Raw genomic sequence first — 19,973 nt, 5'->3', positions numbered from 1 at the left:
ACAGGCACTCCTCAGAAAAGCTTTTTCTCAGAAATATTTATATTTGATGTATTTGACACAGCTCGTGTGGGGGTGGGGTAAAGGTGTGAGAAGGCGATGGAGAGACGGAGGAAGAAGGAAGAGGATGGGTGGTTGAGAATCTCCACAACACCTTATATGGGCATGGGTTCGTAGCCATAGAAACCACCCGGGAGTCATTTAGGCAGCGCTGCAGACTGCATGCTAAATGGAAAGTGTACTTAGTGAGAGGCAGCGTGTGTGGCAGCGTTCTAAATGGCCGTTGTTTGGGCAGTAGGACATAAAGGGCTGCAGTAAAAGCCCACTCAGGATAAAAGGCCAACAAATCAGACAGGCAGTGCTCGAGGTAATAGCGTTATTCTCCGACACAGAGCACGCAAACACACACTAAAGCCGCCCACACATGTCTGAGACATCCCTTGAGATTGTTTTTTCCACACATTGCGTTCTCTGCTCGAAAAGTTTCAATACATATTAATATTGTCCCTCCTGCCAGGAATTATCATCACCACCTTAAACTGGGTTAAGAAGAAAACTGCTTGCTTCCTCTGCTCTCTTTGCATTTGAGCCTATCAGCAATTTGGGACAACTCAAGCCCCTCCCCCGCTGCTCCACGGGTGGTGTGATGTCAAATGGGTTGTCCTGGCAACTCCCGAGGCTCATCTATGCCTTCACCTCCTCTCTCATAAAAGACCCCCTTCACATCAGTACAAAGTGTGTGTTTGTGTGTGCTTGTGCTGTTGGAGTCCTTGTCTTTTCCTTGCCACAGGTGAGAGACAAACCCCTCCACGTGATCATGACTCACCATCTCTGTGCTCGACATGATCACACACACACACAGTGTTGTGGTCAAGGACAGACAAGTTGACAGATCTGAGAGCAGATAGAGGAATAGAGGGTAAAAACAGTAGACGGGAGAGACGCAGGGGAAAAATAAAAAGGGATGGAAGCAGAAACGCGCAAGAGAGAGAGAGAGAGAGAGAGAGAGAGAGAGAGAGAGAGAGAGAAAGAGCCATCTGTGTGTTGCCATGGCCACGAGCAGAGTTGTGTGCGAGTGTGTGGTTGTCATGGTAACGGGCAGCCACTCACCTTGAGGTCTCTGTGCACAATATCATGCTGGTGGATATGATTGACACTCTCCAAGATCTGACTAATGCAATGACTACGGAGAGAGAAAAAGGGACAAACAGAGAGAAAGACTTGTCACTCACTGCCCTTCATTACAAAAAACATCACATACACTCGACATGATTTGTCTGTCATGTGTTTCACTGAAGCCTGGTGGATTATGGTCTGGTTACAGAACTGACGCATTTCATTGCAACACTTTTTAAAGCTATCATTAGGAAGAGAAACATGATAGCATGAAACTAGAGCTGTCTTACATTTTAAGGTTTACCAAATACATATAAGCTGAAACAATTAGTCAATCAACAGAAAATTAACAGCTTAATCATCTAAACCATTTTCCAAGCAAAAACATCAAACCATTTCTTGTCACGGCTTCTTCAATGTGAGGATTTGGTCATTTCTGATATACACACTTAAATTGATTATCTTTGGGTTTGGACTGTTTGTTGCACAATAAAGGCATTATGAGGACATTACTGTGGGCTTGAGGAAATTGTGTCAGGCATTTTTCACAATTTTATGACATAATCAACAAATTGATAATGAAAATAGGTAGCACGATGCTTAAAAGAATGTAAAACTGAAAATCACCTCCATCACATTCTAATCCAATGGAGGCTGAAGCTAAGTTGCACAACAAACATTTACTATACAAAAACTGTTATTTTTCAAAGACATTATCCAGGTTCTGTAGTTTAAACAATCAATACAAAGAAACTTGTGTGGGAGGCCTTACACCACGCAGTCAATAAATCTCTATCCCAGTAGCAATTTAAATAATGGGGGCGTCAATTCAGCTGCCACTAATACCATTGCCATTATTTCTCAATTCTGGCTGGTGAGCGTGTTTTCACACCAGCCTGGTGAGTGTGTTGGCTCATGCTGAGTCTTGTCATGAGTCTTTTCCTACAAGCCAGTTCCCGACCACCTTATTACTGCCCTACACACTGCGGTGTCAGGCTCCACGGTTCCACTACTCGAGGCTCACGCTCATGTCATGTCTCTAGAAAGGTTAATGGGTCAAAGGTTGGGCCGAGCTTGAGAAAGTGTGGCCAAGGCTGAATCCATTGGGCTTAGTTTGTGTGTGTGTGTGTGTGTGTTTCGAAACCCCCCTATGAGTATGAACAGACAAAGTACCCTAATCCAATTGTACAACAGACTTCATAAGCCACCGACCAAACCGCCAGAGGAAAGGAAAAGAAGAAGAACTCAGAGGAGGAGGAGGAGGAAGTAGAGAGGGAGGAGAGAAAGCGTAAATGTCACGATGTCAACAAAATGTCAGGAAATTGTGAAAAATGCCCATTATAATTTCACAGCAGCCAAGGTGACGTCTTCAAAGAGCTTGTTATGTCCATTCAACAACACAAATCCCCAAAGATATTCAATTTACAATGTCATAAAACATACAAAAGCAACAAAGCTGCCAGCTAGAACCAGCAGAATTGTGGCATTTTTGCCTGAAATATAAATATAAAGGAGGATGTAGAGTGATGCATGTGGACCAAGAGAGAAGGAGACAATTATATCGATGCAACTGTTGACGGGGGGGGGGCCTTTGCTGACAAGAATACAAGCAAACCAATTACATCCTGTGTGGTCACATTCACAAACTGAGTGAGTTATTCACATATTTAATGGGATAAAGATGTATGTTTGCAGCAGAGTGTGTGTGCATGTAAATGTGAGCAACAGCTCCATAGGAGGCGCTTACCTGGCATCTGCCTCACTGTAGTACTCCCTGGCTACAATGTCTTCAAAAAGTTCTCCTCCTGTCACCCTGGGAGGGGGAGGGAAGGAAGGAAGGAAGGAAGGAAGGAAAGAAGGAAAGGACAAAGAAAATGAGGAGGAAAGGAAGAAAGAGAAACAGGGAGGCAAGAGAGAGGAGTTGTTAGCATACACAAACAAACTGCAGTCACATGCATGGATAAAATGTCACTGTGTGTTTGTGTACAGAATATACTCACAGGTCAAAGACTAGGTAATGAAAGCCTTCCTCTGAAATGCTGTCATGGAGTCTCACTGCAACAGAGAGGGTGGGCAGTGAGACAGATATAAAGACAGGAGTCAGACAAAAGAAATAAAGAATTGCAGTTTTGTTAGACTGTTAAATCTCCACATAAACTGGGGCTAAGACAAAATGCTAAATCAAAAATATTTGAAGAGAAGAATGGACCAAGGCAGAGCAAGAGAAATTACTGTTAACCATGGCTGTGACAAATTGATTTTTTTCCTTCACCGCTGCGATTTGACGGCACATCCAGTGGTTAGGGGAATAACCACCATTTAATTAAACCCCACACTTTGATTGCTGAAACTGAGCGAGGGTGTCAAGAAGGCATTTTGTTTGGGGCCAAATTACCAGTAGTTTTAAAAATATATCTCTTAACGAACACCCCTCATATGGCAAATTTGTATACAGCTGGGACATCGGCTCTGTAGCAAACCATGAGCAACTGTGAATGTGGCCTGACATGCAGCAAAGAAGTAGGGGTATTCCACATGAGAGGAAAAGGTATTTCATATGTAAGTGACATGTTGGATATTTGATGTTCTTCAAACAGTAGTACCTGCCATGCACATATTCTTCATTATGAACTTATAATGCCTGTGTCTTCTTTTACCAGTCCTCCCTGCAAAACTTCAAACTTATCACTGATGAAAAAGTGCAGAAAGGTGACAAACCTGAATGTAGATTAATTTGGGGGGCATTTCTGCTTTTATTTGATAGTTGACAGTGAAGAGATAGACAGGGAGAGTGGGAGATAGAGAGGGCAATGACATACAACAAAGGCTTCTGGCTAGAATCAAATCAGGGCTTGTGGTTATATGGTATCTGCCTCAACCATTAGGCTACTATGACACCCCTATATAAGGGTATTTTGCACCAACCATTCAGTAGTTACTGATGTATCTGTTCCGTTTACATAATTTTCACAGAAGCTACACTAATGATGAATAGTTAACATACTTTTGTATGTCCACTTACAACAAGTTGCATAGCTATGTTTTTGTGGCAGTTTTTCTGGCTCTGGCACAGAACAAGGTGTCTGTTCTTCATCCCGTGTGACAAAGCTCTGATAGGCTACCAGGGAGCTAACTGTCAAAGAGCACAACAACAATCTAAAATCGCACAAAAAATGAATTGCAGATGAGGTAGGTTGAGATCAGGAGCCAGGTTAGGAAATGTTATGGTTATAAAAAACACAAGCGAAACAAGAAAAAACACAAGTGCTTGTTACCAGTAATGTTTCCTGATTACTGATGGAGATAAGTGATTGCTTAGTCAAGGACAGAAAAAATAAAGTGGTGGTTACAGTAATGAGCTCACATTACCATGATACTGCGGTTATGCGGTAACCACCAGGGCACAACTGTCAACGTAACTTAACAGCAGCAGAATGACAAAGCAGAATCCAGGCAGCAGGAGCCAGGCGTTAGAGACTGGGCCTGTGATACAGCTTAGGTTTTGTGTCAGGGGAGCCACAGTTATCGTTATGTAAAATGAATATCAGTTGTATAATAAGACGAAGTAGGATGGCCCTGCAGCAAGAAACGAGAACGACTGCTCTTTCCTCCTCCTCCCATCTTCTCGCTCTCCCTCCATCTGTCTCCTACTCCTCCTGCTTTCGTCTCTCCATCTGTCTCTTTTTTGTGCCCTCTTTTGTCCGAAGTTTGAATACATACGATGCCAAAACATGTCAAAAGAGGAGAAAGGACAAGAAAAGGAGGAAAATCTATAAAGAGGTGGCAGATAATGGGAAAAGTAAGTGAGGTGCAAATGAGTGTGTGTGTGTGTGTGTGTGGGTGGGGGGGGCTGACTGACTGACACAGAACTAGGACATGAGAGGAAAGAGAAATAAGGAGTGCAGTGTGAAAGGTGTCATTGATTTTGTGACCTTTAACACCCTTGTCCTCTGGAAATCTCCATTAGAGCGGCACAATGCTTTTAATTTTTTCATCGATGTAATATGAATTACCACAATTAGCACACGGTTACAGGCCAAGATATCAGACAGGTAAAACCAGAAAGCGAAGAAGCATGTCTGACAGAACCTCTGCATCATCTTCACAGACAGAGCAGAAATCTGTCCTCAACACCGTCAACAAGAGAAAGCTTCAAGCTGACCCACTGTCCCCTCTCATTCTGACTGGAATCACGTATTTTGTGTTTTAAGGCAACACTAGTGATGTCATCTACATTTCTTTTGGTCACAACAACTGCACGGCCAATTAGAACAAAACTCACAAAATCCTAACCAAAGCTAGCTGTCCTGAGTTGTTAGCATCTTGATACCAATTGATACCAAGTAGTAATGTTAAATTACCGGCAACAATACAATGATGCCAGCCATCAGTTCTGCTGCACAACAGACTCAGTGCAATTTCTGGTATAAAAGTCTTTGTGGTGTTACAAAGCCGGCTAACTTTTACCTGAGAGGGATCAACATGGTAACCCATTCTGCACAAGCTAACAGGCTAACTTAAGAAGATCAGATCAAAACCTGTGATCAGATCACATTCACAATCAATTTTGACAGAGGAAGTCATTTTTTGCACAACCATGTGTCCATTCCAAGTTTAAAACAAGGCTTCTAATAAAGAGAGAGAGAGTTAACCACACTAACCGCATAATGAATGTTGAGTGTGGTTTTATATTAATTGAAAGACATCTTGTTAATTATTAATCAAGTTTCTGTTATAACTGATAGCATTATTGAATATAAGTAGCTTTTACAGTCTGATTCTCAGGCTAAGGTGAGGCAACTTTAAATCGTTTTAGACTCATCAACATGATAGCTGGGGATGAAAGGTTTTTTCACTGTTATGACACTTTTTTACACAATGTTAATTAGCTCTAATGCAACATTTTGGTCAGTTGGATCAATTCATGCATGTATTTCTTACAGTTTCTCCTCTGCAATCTCAGGGACAGGAAAACTCAGTCAACATTGTCAGTTGATAACCAGCTTTGTGCTACCAGTGAGCCAGACTTATGTAAACTGGGAATGATACAGAGGCTTGTATCATGAAGTAAGTTCAACTGTTTATGTTGTTCAGGTGTCTGAACACTTCTCAACATCGATGTGAGTCTGTGCAATTTCTCTTTCAACTGTGTTCAAACTTTGAGTTGATTCCCCTTACACATTTCAAAATCATCCTGTGGATTAGGACTCTCAGCATCAGGCTCCATGTAAGAACATCAGATCAGATCATGATCATCAGTTTATTTTTCTGGTCGAAGCACCTTGTTACTCGAGAAGCACAGAAGCCCCTGCACAGCTCTAATCTAATAAAATCATATCAGAAACCCTGATTTATTTGCAAATAAATTAGTGAGATAGCATATGTGGATTTCTCAGTGTCTACATAAAGGTTATCATGGTTCTGTAAACAGATTAGGTTGCTTAAATGTGTAAAATGAGTTTTTCCCTCTTCTGAATTAAGAATATTTTCAAACTACTTTTTCCAAGGTCAAGAATGAACTTTCATGGTCAACATATTAATACTCATTAAAAATAGCTGGGAATTTCTGTGCAATTCTCAATATTAGAATTAGCCGAAACTCTGATAACAGCAACTGTGTTGGTGCATTTCAGTGAAGATTCTTATTCCCTCAGCATGAGCAACAATAATCGCATGTCACACATTTGGTTTTGTGTACGCAAACTCACCAATGTTGGGGTGCTTCAGGAGGCGACAGATACGAGCCTCTCTCTCAAGCTTCTGATGGTCTGCGGAGAGAAAAGTCGCGGTTAGGACATGTTACAATCACAGAGCAAGAAAGCATTTATACGCCATTACCTGGTCAAACGGCTGTGTTCAGTGCATGATTTAAACAGCACATCATACGCTTATAAGATTTTTAACAAGTCAGTATTTATTCTTTTCACTTGTGGAGGTCATTGGTGTAGGGGGCAGACAAAATAACCAAAACAATTAATAATAAGTTGGTTACTAAAATATTCCTGCAATATACTGTATTTTGTTTTTGCCATTTATTTATTTATTCCTTGGCATTTTGACTTTATTTGTTAAATGACAAAGCAGATACAGAGAGAAAAGGTGGGCAAGGGAGAGACACTTGCATGCACCTCAAATCGAAAGAAGGACGTTGTGGTTATAAGGTGTGGGTCACAACCACTAGGCTACCAGATGCCACACATGCACCAACTTAAGTCTGGCTCTCACAGAGGCTAGCAAACAGGTCAGTTCCTTCATCATCACATCAGTGTTTTCAACAAAATGTCTTTAAGTCAGTGATGAAGATGAGTTTTTAGTATGGTATATGTCTAGTAAAACCTAAATTAAAACATGCGCACACTGCTATAACTTGTATTAACTTAATTTAATTCCTTTGTTATAATTATTTACTTGAGCATCAGTCACAAACAAAGCAAATTTGTGCATTTAAATAATTGCAGTGCAAATATTCAAATGCAAATATTTAAGGAAGTATTTGTTTTTGTCTACATGAATGCAAATCCTTCAGGCCATGGTGCTAACCTATTAGTAAAACACTCGTTCAAACTGAGCGGCTGCATTTGCTTCTGAAAGGTAACAGTCGCAAGCACAGCTCCAATGATTTCATGTGTGGTTTTATTTGAGGTTATTAAACTGTGTGTGCAAATTAATGAGGCTGAGTGTAGCAATGGGTGCACGAGTTTGCACGTGCATTGATATGTGTGTGTCTGTGTGTGCGTGTGTGTGTGTGTGTGTGTGTGTGTGTAAAGGGGTTACTGTGAATCCCAGTTATAGAACATTGCAGTGTTTGCACTTCAGTCTGGGAGGGGATGCTAGCAAGAACACACAAGCCTCATGTCCAAACCAACATCCTTGTTTGAAGGTTTTACTGAATCCTTTAGCAGCACGTGTACACATGCGTGTTTGTGTGAGATGTCGGTGTGTAAACCACTGTGACACTGCTCCCTCCCATCACTTTGGGAGGGTGTGGCCACAACCATGCTACAGCCATGCAGCTGAGGTCACGGGTCACTTGGGGTAACTAGTGAAGATCCAGTATGACTCAGTGTGTAGATGTGAGCGTGTTATCACTGTGGTGAAGCCAACTCAACCCCACAGCTCCACGGCGAGTACACCACACCTCACACACACAATGAGGCAGCCTCACTAAGATTTGCATTCATTTCCCCAGTGCAGCAACAGCCTCAGATAAAATTCACATGCTGTTGCTGAGCAATCAACTACCACCTTACCCCATTGTTCTACAAAATCAATGCAGTATGTACAGGCATAATACAAGAGGACATAATTATAAAAAGCAGTGTCACTTTCGGTATCCATCTCTGCATCCTTCTACATCTTCTCTGACTGTTCAGACCACCTGTTCTTCACCTGATTTTCTCTAACTTGTTGCTTACTTGGACAAGTTTTAAGGCTGCTGACAGGTGTTTTGAAGATATGTCTTCTGTACTCTAACATGGTGCTACACAATCCACATCTACCTTTCTCTACCCTCCCTGTCGTCTCCCTGCAGGTATAGATTTCCCTCATTGGAGAGAAAGCAAGTGAATAAGGGAGAGACCTGAACCTCCTAATTACACCAGTGACGCAGGACAGAGGGACAGACAGAGAGAAGGAGGGAGGATTACACAGAACGTCCATTTGCTAGAAGAGGATCACAGCTCCCTGGTGTGTGTGTGCGCGTGTTTGTGCATAGCTGACTACCCTGGTGCAGTGTCACTGCAGCACTCACTAATTCATTCAATCTCCTTATTTGTTGGTGCGAGAGTGTGTGGTAGAAGAAGACAGGAAAGAGAGGGCTGGAGGGTAATTACTGGCACTTCCTGCTACTCTCTAATTGGCCATCTGCTTTGCCATGGGGCGGGCTCACAGCCATCTTACATCAGCTGAGGAGGATGGAGAGGACCAAACACACGCATGCACGCACGCACGCACAGACACACACCCCTCTCTCTGCCACACATACAAAGCTGACAATCTGACTGACGGCTTGAGGATCCAGTTCAATCTGTTTCAGGCAAGTTTACATCCAAACTGTTAGGCCTGGGAAATACTGACAAATCAAACACCACTATTTTGCGAGAGTGCCTCAATATTGATATTGTGCCAGTATTTTAGGGGTGAGAACAAGTGTTTTCAAGGGATATTTAACAAATACGACACAATACTAACAGCATTAAATATACATATACTGATAGCAGTGCAATATTTAGTTTTTCCTCTTTAATGTCTATTAAGCTATTAAGAAACAGTTCATATATGCACTTCGCCTAAATCAAATTGGCTTAGTTATTCTTTAAAATGAGGAAATATCTAACCAAAGAATAAAAAAGACTAAGACTCAGACAAAGCTATGAATACCTTTTTTGGCTGTGCCCAAAAAGTACTGAGGTTCAACACCCTACTAATGTAGCTACTTATGTTATCAGGTGGCAAGTTGCTAGTTTTCTTAATGACGAAGTGTGGCTATACAGATTAACATGCCATTTTAGGGTATTTCTGCCGAATTTCTGACTAATGTTAATTCTGAGAATTGGTGCATCCCATGTTCATGAAATGGTCGTTCATTATTAATTCCCCTAAAACAATTACTGAAAAACCAATTACAGACATATTTCAGCTATGTCATGATATAATAACCGCTTCAGCCCATAATGTCTCATGAAAACCATATACATTTTCACCTGAGCATCACCCCAAGTGTTGGTAACGTAACTGGCTATTTGGAAGAATAATCACTCCCAGTTATTTGGCAGATAAAATATGCTGAACATTGAGTCATGACGTGGCATCTGGGCTAGCCTCTCTTCCACTAGCTTCAGTAACTCAATGCAATCTCTCATTCAGGAATTTCTTTTAATGGGCTATCTGAAAGAATTGAGCATGTTACTGGGTTTTACTTCCCAGATCGAAATCCACTACCGCAGTTGCTATAAGAATTCAAACCATTTGTGATTTCAAGTTTAACATGGATTATTTTGTGACCACAGAAAAATCTACAGCTCCCCTTCGCTCAGGTACTACACTCACCATTGTTCTCTTCAACAGCCACTTTTTAAGCTGTTGCCTCTGCTATCTAAAACCTTTTACAGAGTCCTGCTATCCTGCTGTTATTAAGACACGTCTGAGCTAACCACAACCCCTCTACTGGCTTATGGACTCGTCTTTTTTGTTAAGCTGTGACGGTTAGCCTGTGAACATCTAGGGCTTTTGCGTTAATGCTGCTAAAACCAGAAAATGTTGACTGAGCAATGTTAAATAGTTTTTTAAAAAAGCCGCCATCCTTATCTGAACATATGTAGTGTGCAACACAACATACTGTCCAAGCTCTGACCTGAGGATGCAAGTAATGCAGGGATTTTGAATGATGTTTACTTGCTTCAGTAACAGAACCCGGAAGGTCTCTAACTTCGGCTCTCTATAGCAAAAAGCTTGTCTGAATTAGACAGGTACTGATCTGCTGCTTCAGGAAGATTCAAATGCAAAAATCAACTGCCAATATAGAAACCATGGTAACCAGTACACACGACCAATTTGGACAAAGCCCTATCGTCACTTTTTGTTCAATGGCAGGAAACATAGCTGAGCCTGATAATCAGTCTGAAGTGCCATTTTGTTTTACTTCATTCTTCAGGTTGACATCTTATTCTTGTTAGCCAATTTAAGTGGACAAAGAAATTGTGGTATCTGTTGCTGGGAGAAGTTCACTTAATGCTTTTCATGGTGATTAAGGAAAAGTCGACTTTCAAGAACTTGTACAATTGTTTTGAGATTGTCCCCATTTGTCGCCATTTTTGCAGCCATTTTTCCATCACTGTTTCTTTGTGGATATAGCAAGCTACCCATCATGGGAAGATGACGTCCCCATTCCTAATCCTGATGACAAAGCTTTCATTAGTCAGCTGCTTCTTCATTCATGTGAAAATAGTCATCAGCAATTACAACACCAAACCTATCTGAATCACTGCACAAAACAGAGATGTGGGTAGTGATTCAGTGGTCTGAACCCTGGCAATACTCAGGGGAGACAGCTGAATTTTCCTGGTTGGGCAACATTAATTATGAAACATATTTTTTCTGCAAAAGGTGAGCTAGGAACTAACAGGCAGGATTTTAGGAAATTGCTGATCAATAAATAATATTAAGAAGCACAACGTAGATTATTTTCACTGGGACAATCACACAGCCCGAGGACACTAGATGTAGGACGCTAAAAAAATGTTGAGGAGGAAAAGTATTAGGGTAGTGCATTAAAGTGGATAGTCTGTCTCACTCACACTCACACTCACACACACACACAGTTGCAGCAGACAATGCAGCAGCCATCTACTTTCCAAAGTCACTTCACTCATCAACAACAAAATAAAACAGAGCATTTGTTCTACGCAGCAAAAGTCGTATCACACCAAAGCAGCAATTAACTGCGTTACTGCGATATAAAACCAATATCATTTTATAATATATTGACAAAGAATATAGAGAAAAACACTATAAATGAGATGGCATTAAAGTCCCCTGATTCCCTGGGTGAGAATCAGGTGTATGCGTTTGTGAGTGTGGGTGTGTAATGTGTACACTGCTGCCCACTCGCATCCACCTCAAACTGCCTGAATGCTGGACTATCCCACAGCCAACTGCCTACATCCATCCCTGACCTCCCTCCCTCACTTCCTTCCTTCTTTCGTTTCCTTCCTTCCTCTACCTCCCTGCCTGCCTGCCTCCCTCCCTCCCTCCCTGCCTCTTCCCCCTCCCCCCTCCTCAGATTACTGCAGTGTTTACCAGAGCTTTGAGAGACTTACCCACCAGGCCACGCGTGAGGTCACGCTCGCCCCATCGGGCTAAAAAAAACCCACCCAAATCCTACCAGGCAAGCTGCCTGCTCACGCACTGGCGGCCTGTGTGTGGACGTTGTGTTTTGTGTGCGTGTAGGTGCATGTTGCGTCAGCCAGGCGGCCTACCGCAGTTCTTCTCTTAGCACAAAATCCTCTTGTTCCCTCCTTCGCTCACTCTATAGTGTCTCGTTCTCTGTCTCATTTCACCTTGCTTCCCTGGTGTGGAGTGTCACTGATCTCCTTGCAAGACTATACTGCTAAAATCTCCTCCTCCTCCTCCTACTCCTCCTCTCCTGGCCAGCTTTATTCTTCCCTGGCAAACACACACATGTACACAGGCCTACATTGTACTCCCTGCCTCACAGAAGAGCCAGCAGTTTTCTGCTGAGCCCTTACTTTTCCTTGGTGGGACATTAATAACAGGAGCTGCCCTATGTGGACACTTGATGGGATAGAACAATAACGGCATTACAAAACACTCACAGATGCTTCACAATACAGACATGCTCTATTAGCATTACTCTCTGCTCCCTCCGTCTCTCTTTCAAAATGCCATCAGACTCAGACAACAACAGGGCAAACAGGGAGGCGCCTATGGAATCCATGGGGTCTTAGTGGTTGATGAGATACATTTAGCATAAGTGGATTAGCCTCAATACAAACCAATCCCCCTTTACAGAAAGACAAGAGAAAGGCAATGAGAAGGAGAGAGGCTAGTAGAGAAAGAGAGGTGCAGAGATAATGAGTGAGTGTCCAGGTAAGGAGAACAAAGGAACCCAGGTGTGTGTGAATGTCAGGAAGGACTGCGGGCCTAATTTGTCAGAAACAAGACGGAGAGGGCAATTAAGTATCTCAGTCTGAAACCAAGGGAGGTTCTGACACACTGACGTGAGCTCACATCATCATTACAACATGGCACGTCACACCAGGCATGTGCACGTGGGTGTGGACCTATGCAGAAATGCACGAGTAACGCGACAATTAAATTTGAGAGAGGACTGTGGAACCATGTGAGGCAGCAATTAACAAGACAACAGACAAGGAAAGTCATTTGGGTCCTGCCGGTTCTTATTGCTTGATTTCGGTGCCATCCGTGTGCCCTTGCCATGAAGAGCTTCTTAGAAATTTGGATCAATTCATTGTACAGTGGTTGTGTGATGATACCACAGAGGAGCGATTGAGAGTTATTCAATACAGTGTTTATAAAGAGGATCATTAAACCATCGAGAAGTTGCTGATTAAAACTCCCCACAGACACAATGATTGGATTAAAGAATTTGTCTGCTATTGGAATTATGAGACTCTTGTTTATATGCATCATTTTCAATAAGATGATGAGACAATATATACGAAAGACCTGAACCACTAACAACTTTGCTATACAACACCAGGGTAGTCATACCCTCAATATCTCAGTACGGTTATAGCTGCAAATCAGTGAGCTGAGCTGCTTTATGGCAATATTCAATTTACAGGATTTCTGTAGCGATAGGTTAAGGTTTTTTCAGGCATTTTTAGTTGACTGGATTAGCCCCAGAAAGTTACTTTATCTATGAACTGCTTCTCAATGGACTTTCCAGAAACTTTATTGTATACTAATAAAGAGCACTACTGCAATATAAAAATTATACATATAGCGCTCCATTCCAATATTCATCACAAGCAAAACAATCATGCACATACCATGGTCTGGGTGAGTGTGCATGGTGTGTTACCGTACCTCTTGCAGACAGCTTCTTAGTGTTGATGATTTTTGCAGCATATTCCTGTCCTGATGACTTCTTTACACACCTACGCACCACTGAAAAAGCTCCCCTAAGAAGAAAGAACATAAACAACCAAAAATCAATTCCATTTCACATGCTCTCTCTCTCTCTCTCTCTCTCTCTCTCTCTCTCTCTCTCTCTCTCTCTCTCTCTCTCTCTCTCTCACACAAACACACACACACACAAACACACACACAGTGTGACATTTGAAACTGCATCCATGCGTGTGGCAGTGGTTTGTTTGTGTATGCTAACAACCATATCTGTCTTTCACTCACACACACACACACACACAAAGAGTTTACAGTCATTACTATCACAACATCAGTGTATGCAACCAGAAAACATGAGCAACAATCAAACAAAACCAGGACCAATATAGCCAAGCTTTCCCAGCACGAGTGATGATATCAGCTCAGGTCTTGGATTATAAGTGAATGGCCATGTACTTTTGCTAATCTCTGATAGGCACCACAATACAATGCAATCTACCACTCCAAAGGAAATTCAATTTCCAACAGCCATCACAAAGAATGGGCTGCATCACGCACAACAATAGGCAACTTAATGCGCTCACAAGGTAACAAAGTTCAGTTATAAATCTACTCAAGCAGAAAATGAAGTGCATAACACATTATAAACCAACTCCTACCTTGAGGAGTTTCATATTGACCTAGTTGGACACTCCATATTTTTCACCTGCTAGCTTCTATGGTGATCGTTCAATTTTGTGCATCACAGAAAAAGTAATTATGCATGAGTTTCATAGTGCCTATATCACAGCATGCACAAACTGCAGTATCTGGCCCTGCAGTTTTCCCAAAAGAGGGGGGCTGCTTTTTCGTATTCTTGATGGTATATGGAGGATTGCTACTTTTTGCTGCACTCTGCTCTTACCACTCTGCTCTTAGTTTCAATTATTTACCAGTAAATGAGAAGTGACAGGTGACAGAAGTACAACTCAGGGCTTTGACGTTAATAACCTATGACGGAGCAAAATGCATTAACAAACCGGTGCAGAAACATAAGCTGAGGTAAGTGGTCAGTCTAGGGAGGACTCAGGAGCAGTACAGCCCAAATACATTATGAAGGATGTGTAGGTGTGTATGTGTGCTAGTGCATTGACTGTGCAATCAGTACCACGATTGCTGTCAATTATTAGGCAGATAGTGTAAATGGCAGCTGGAAATTAAGGCTGGCGTAGCTTTATAGAGCCAATGTCGTCCTGCTGCCGCTGGTTTGGGTACAACGGGGGAGGGGGGGTTTCACCGGCCAAGAACAACAGATGCTGCTGCTGATGATTATGATGATGAAACAGAGGAGGTAGTGGCCCGGTTTTCTTGCCGTCATCAAAATACCGAGAAAACACGTCACTGCCTCTTGCACAGTAAACGCCGAATTGCCTGTAAAACTGCCAGTGCTTTCGATTACTGCAGTTTAAGAGCCGCAATTACAATGTATTTATTGATAACATGATGATCGGGCCAGCTGGTGTGCGGAGCGTATGGGCATTACAGTGCAAACATAAAGCAGCGCAGCCTGGACCGAATAACTTCCTCATTAAGTGATCCAGGGGTACGTAACGTTACTCAACACGGTTACACAAATCATCTGCAGCTGCTCGGAAAAAAGTGGTCGGCCTAGTTAGCTACCGACCACAGCCTCTGGTCTAACTACGGAGCCCGCACGGAGCTGTCAGACCCGTGGGCCGGTGAAATGTCACAGGGCTACATCTCCGGCGTCTCTCGGGGCCCCACTGACGGGTCCAGCAGACCAGAAAATACCGGCTAGCAAACACGGAAGGGCTACCAGCTGTTAATGCACCAACCTCAGTGTGGTATATTCATCACCATTAGCGACTAAAAGACGCAACGCTAGTGGGCTAACTCGGCTAGTTTATCAATATCAGCATGGTAGCTCGCTGGCTAGTAATTGAACGTTAGTGCGCTGTTCACCGTTACTGCGGGGGGAGCTAGTTAGCCGATAGCAGCGGTTATTTAGCATGACTGCACCACGGCAACTACATTCTCCACTTAACACCAACTGACAAATTATTAAAGCAATCAACATGACTCGTCTGTAAGCGATTTTGGCTAGCTATCGCCTGCTAGCTGGCTAAGCAAAAATAATGTGAGGCGAGGTTGCGGGGGTGGGGGACAAAACGACAAGACAAACACGATGCACACTGTAACGTTACGACTGCTGCTTACTTCCCGAGCTCCTCGTACAGCTGGTACTCGTCGGTAAACCTGGTGGAAGTAGCGGTGGTTGCCATGGTCTGAGCCGTGAGTGGGGAGCCCAAGCCTTGGGGTACGACGGCGGCTGGCTCTCGTACGGGGTCCGGGAGGAGGGTAGCCTAGCCTCCAACACTGGAGCACCTTTCTGACAGGCAGGCAAGGCTGAAGAGGAGAGAGGCGAGCAGAGACGGAAAGGGAGGGGCTGGGGAGAGGAGGAGGAGGAGGAGTGATGATGATGATGGTGTGTGTGTGTGTGTGTGTGTGTGTGTGTGTGTGTGTGTGTGTGTATGAACGTGTAGTAAAGGGGAGGAATCCTCGCGAGAATGGGCTCCTACAGAATGAGACCAAGGCCTCACGTTCAATGAAGTCACTGAAAATGTAGGAGGAAGGTGCTGAATTCTTTGCCTAGAATAGACTATTTAAAAACTTATTTTGGGGGGATAGTAAAGATCATTAGGTGACATATTGTTGAAAGGTACACACTCTGGCAATGGTGCATATTCCTAGCTCGAAAATGGCTTTGACATCCAGTTCCTGTCTCTTCTCATATCTCCAAAAAAATATTGCAGGAAAACATCACAGCAGCATTTTACTGCACTGGTTGGGATACACCCAACCTTGGGTCACACCTCACTGCAGCAGAGAGGCAAACTGTGACACACACAAATAAACACAAACACACACGCGCGCACACACTGCATAAGTCCATGCACATGCACATTCAGACACACACTCCACAGATCAATATTGATTAATGCAGGTCTTGCTCTCAACACAGTAGGCCTTTCTGAATCACTGATTTTGCCTTTGCATTCGAGAGCATGCGCGTGTGTGTGTGCATAAGAGAAATAGGGACGGGCAGAGGGAATAGTGTGACTCCTGTATCAGGTTTCCACCAACGAGCATGCACCTATGTTTTTCCACAGTGTGAGGGCTGTTAGCTTGGCAGCGCTAAAAGATGGTGTCACACAGATCCAGAGTGCCTCACTAAATGTTTAATGTGGCATGAGTGGGAGGCCATCGGAGGACAGGCGGGTGGGGCTGGAGGGAGACATAGAGCTTGAGATTTAGAGGCCCCGTTTGTGTGTGTGGCTTCCTGCTCAATGCTCTGCCTCAGAGGTGGGACGACAAACAGCACACAGAAACTGTCAAGCAGAAGAGAGAGCAAAATGGTGATTTCACTTGAAAATCTTTATGCGTGGTTGTCAGCGTGGGAACACAACGCTGAAACACTGAAAAAGTTCAAATATTGTGAGGCCATATCTGCAAGTGCAGCCAGCTGAATCCGTGATGGAGAGCAGGAAAAGGAGGCCAGCATGTGTGTGTGTGCATGTTCGCGTGTTATGTGGAAGACAAATGAGCACTGCAACGTAGGCTACTGGCCCTCTCCTGCCCTCCTTTTCCTACGTGCTAACCCTGCTGCCTCTCCTCCTCTTCCTCCACCTCCTCAGCCTCCACAGAAATTATATAATGGTGAACTCCTCAGCCTTTGTTATCTCACACCAACCACACACTATGCCTTGCCCGCTTGATGAGAGACAGAGAAGCAGAGGAGGGAAGAGGAGTGAGAGCACAGGAGGCTGAGAGAAGAGAAAGTAGGATGGTTTCAGCTGAAATCAGTGAAGAAAGAAAGTCTGTGCATGATTTTCCATGATGTAGTATTATTATTGGAGTATTATTACCATCAGACGTATTGCCATCTTCACTTTAATCAACCTCAGGGCTATCATACACTGTTCACCTTACAACTGTGTGTTACATTTTAGACTCTGACTGATTATGACTTCACAGTGACATGAGAAAGAAGTCCAGTCCTTTATATTAACTTCCCTCTTGACTTTGCAATGGAAAACACGCATGAAAACAGCAGCTGATTTTTTTTTTTAGCTCTGTTCAGAAAATGAGTAGTGATTGAATGGAGAAGTAGTAGATCATAGTCGTCGTAGTAGTACATGTTTCACTACCTTAAATCCACGTCATAAACTTCCCATATTGAATCCTGTAGCTGGAGGCAGGAGAGGAAACATATCTATCTACAACTCCACAGTAGCATTAGCAGTAGAGAAAATCTATCCAGCTTTATGTCACTTGTCTTTTTGTATGGGGCCAGTTGAAGCTTGCAGGAATACACCCATTCAGGACTTTTCCTTAAATTTCTATAATTCCATGCCTCTTTGGAGCCAAACAGTCCTTGGGTATCATCTTCAGAGCCAAAATGTCTCTGTTTGTATCCAGAACAGACTAATTGTGCAATCAAAGCTTCACTAGCTGTGATACATTTAGCCACGACTTTTCATTTGTTGTGACTAATGAGGGTGAATATGCCATCTGTTACATCATCACAACTGAGAGGAATGGAAGGGGCCAAGAGCTGAGTCATGACAGTCCCGTTCTCTGCTGTTTTTGGAGAAATAATCTGACTGGGGGAAGTGAATGAGTAACGCTCTTTCTTGCTTCAGCAGATACTGTCGTGATGCCCCCGAGCAATAAGCTACTGACCCCCAACTGCTCAGCAAGTCAGTCGTCCGTAGTCGTGTTTGGCAGCATCCGGGCGTCAGTGTGCGTAGCTGCGCGGGTGAAAAGCAGGGTGTTGCTGATGAAATGCCAATGTGCTCTGTCAGCTTGGCCAGAATAAATAAGTAATGATACATTTTTGGACATCACAGCAAAGGAAATCTGACGCGATACATACTCAACTCCTGTACTTGATCTTTGCAGTGTTTCAGAGTTTGAAATCTCCTTTTGATTATTTTATTTTTCACTCAGGCAAACATGGACACTTCAGGTGCACTGTTGAAAATTCAGAAACATCTCTCTGTCAAGCTCTGGTTACTGACTAGATCCACCAGCTATAACCATATTATTCTAAATGAACCAAAACTGCCTCTTCAAACCTGCCTAAGATATTCGAAATGGGGAGAATTAAGAAAAAGCTTGCTGGGCAGGGATCTTTTAATGTCCAGTATGAACAGGATGAATGATTACAGCAAACAAAACTGTTACAGCGTACACATGGGTATGAGATTATTGTTCTAAAACAGACTTTAAATAATGTGAACCTCTTCTTTAAACTTGGGCAGCACCATCACTGTGGCTGGATTAACCTGCCCAGGGAGGGCCTGGGCAAAAACAAGCTGTTGGGCCACCATTATAGGTGCCCTGTGGAGTGTATAACAACTAGTAACATTATGGAGCAATGTGAATGGGTTCCCCGTTTTGTTTGTTCTCTTGTTCACAAGAACACACACTGAGCCAAGAAATGCAACAAGGCACCAGCAAACATGGAGGTAAACAAAGTTGGTTTTAGAGATTTAACCCCCCCCCCCCCCCCCCCCCCGATTCCATGTCCTGGAATATGACAAGGCCTTTTGTTTTGTCATTAATCCCACAAAATTATAATTTCATACTATGCACAATAACAGCACAGAAATAAAGAAGGTCTTAAAACTCGATTCTTAGGGCCTTGCTTCAGGATAGGGCCTCAACATCAGCTAATAAAACAGCTTTATCATATTTGTGGATACTCTTACTTTTACTGGTGTCTATTCCCATATTTCTAAACCAAGTTACTATAAATCACAAATTCATTGCCACACCAAGAGCTTTGAGGGGCTACACAGGGCTCCACAGGGGTGTGGGCACTCTCGGGGTCGCCCACTTTGCCTGACTGGTAATCCAGCCTTAATCATTGTAATTTGTAGGTTAGAGTATATGATTTCTTCTTTTCCTTTTCCTCACATTTTACTATTATTATTGTCTCTCTCCACAAGAGGTCGGTCAAGTATAGTGTCAGGCCGCAACTCAAAGCAGGACTCAGATGCAGAGATGTTTAGAAAACCAAAGGCTTTTATTGAATTCTCTGGCGACCTCAGACAGAGTGACAAACCAATGGCTATGAAAAACTAGACACTAGATTCTGAATCTAAGGAACAAAAAACACTCCAGGAGGAGGAAAAAGGTACTAATAAAAAAAACAACAACTAATAAACACAAAACGCTCCGTACGG

At 43.0% G+C, this 19,973-nt stretch overlaps 1 protein-coding gene across 18 annotated transcripts in view; it reads right to left on the bottom strand.

Moving 5' to 3' along the window:
• The window catches only part of LOC111673541 (calcium/calmodulin-dependent protein kinase type II subunit gamma-like), a 33,658-nt gene extending 17,437 nt beyond the window's left edge, over window positions 1–16,221 (bottom strand). For 6 of the 18 annotated variants that reach the window (XM_023431332.2, XM_023431335.2, XM_023431329.2 and 3 more), the window contains exons 1-6: window positions 15,940–16,219; window positions 13,684–13,778; window positions 6,822–6,881; window positions 3,114–3,168; window positions 2,861–2,926; window positions 1,108–1,180 (exon numbers count right to left, since the gene is read on the bottom strand). In XM_023431332.2, coding sequence (XP_023287100.1) covers window positions 1,108–1,180; window positions 2,861–2,926; window positions 3,114–3,168; window positions 6,822–6,881; window positions 13,684–13,778; window positions 15,940–16,004 — 414 coding nt within the window. In that variant the 5' untranslated portion in view covers window positions 16,005–16,219. Of the gene's footprint in view, window positions 1–1,107; window positions 1,181–2,860; window positions 2,927–3,113; window positions 3,169–6,821; window positions 6,882–13,683; window positions 13,779–15,939 lie in introns of all 18 variants that reach the window. The other 12 variants (XM_087169895.1, XM_023431336.2, XM_087169897.1 and 9 more) reach the window with 5 other exon arrangements.
• Window positions 16,222–19,973: the final 3,752 nt, after the last annotated feature.

This window comes from Seriola lalandi, unplaced genomic scaffold (assembly GCF_002814215.2).
Source record: "Seriola lalandi dorsalis isolate HSWRI2012SDOR001 ecotype SW California unplaced genomic scaffold, Sedor1 jcf7180002054920, whole genome shotgun sequence".
Classification (NCBI taxonomy): domain Eukaryota; kingdom Metazoa; phylum Chordata; class Actinopteri; order Carangiformes; family Carangidae; genus Seriola; species Seriola lalandi.
This window is presented reverse-complemented; position numbering and strand designations above follow the sequence as displayed.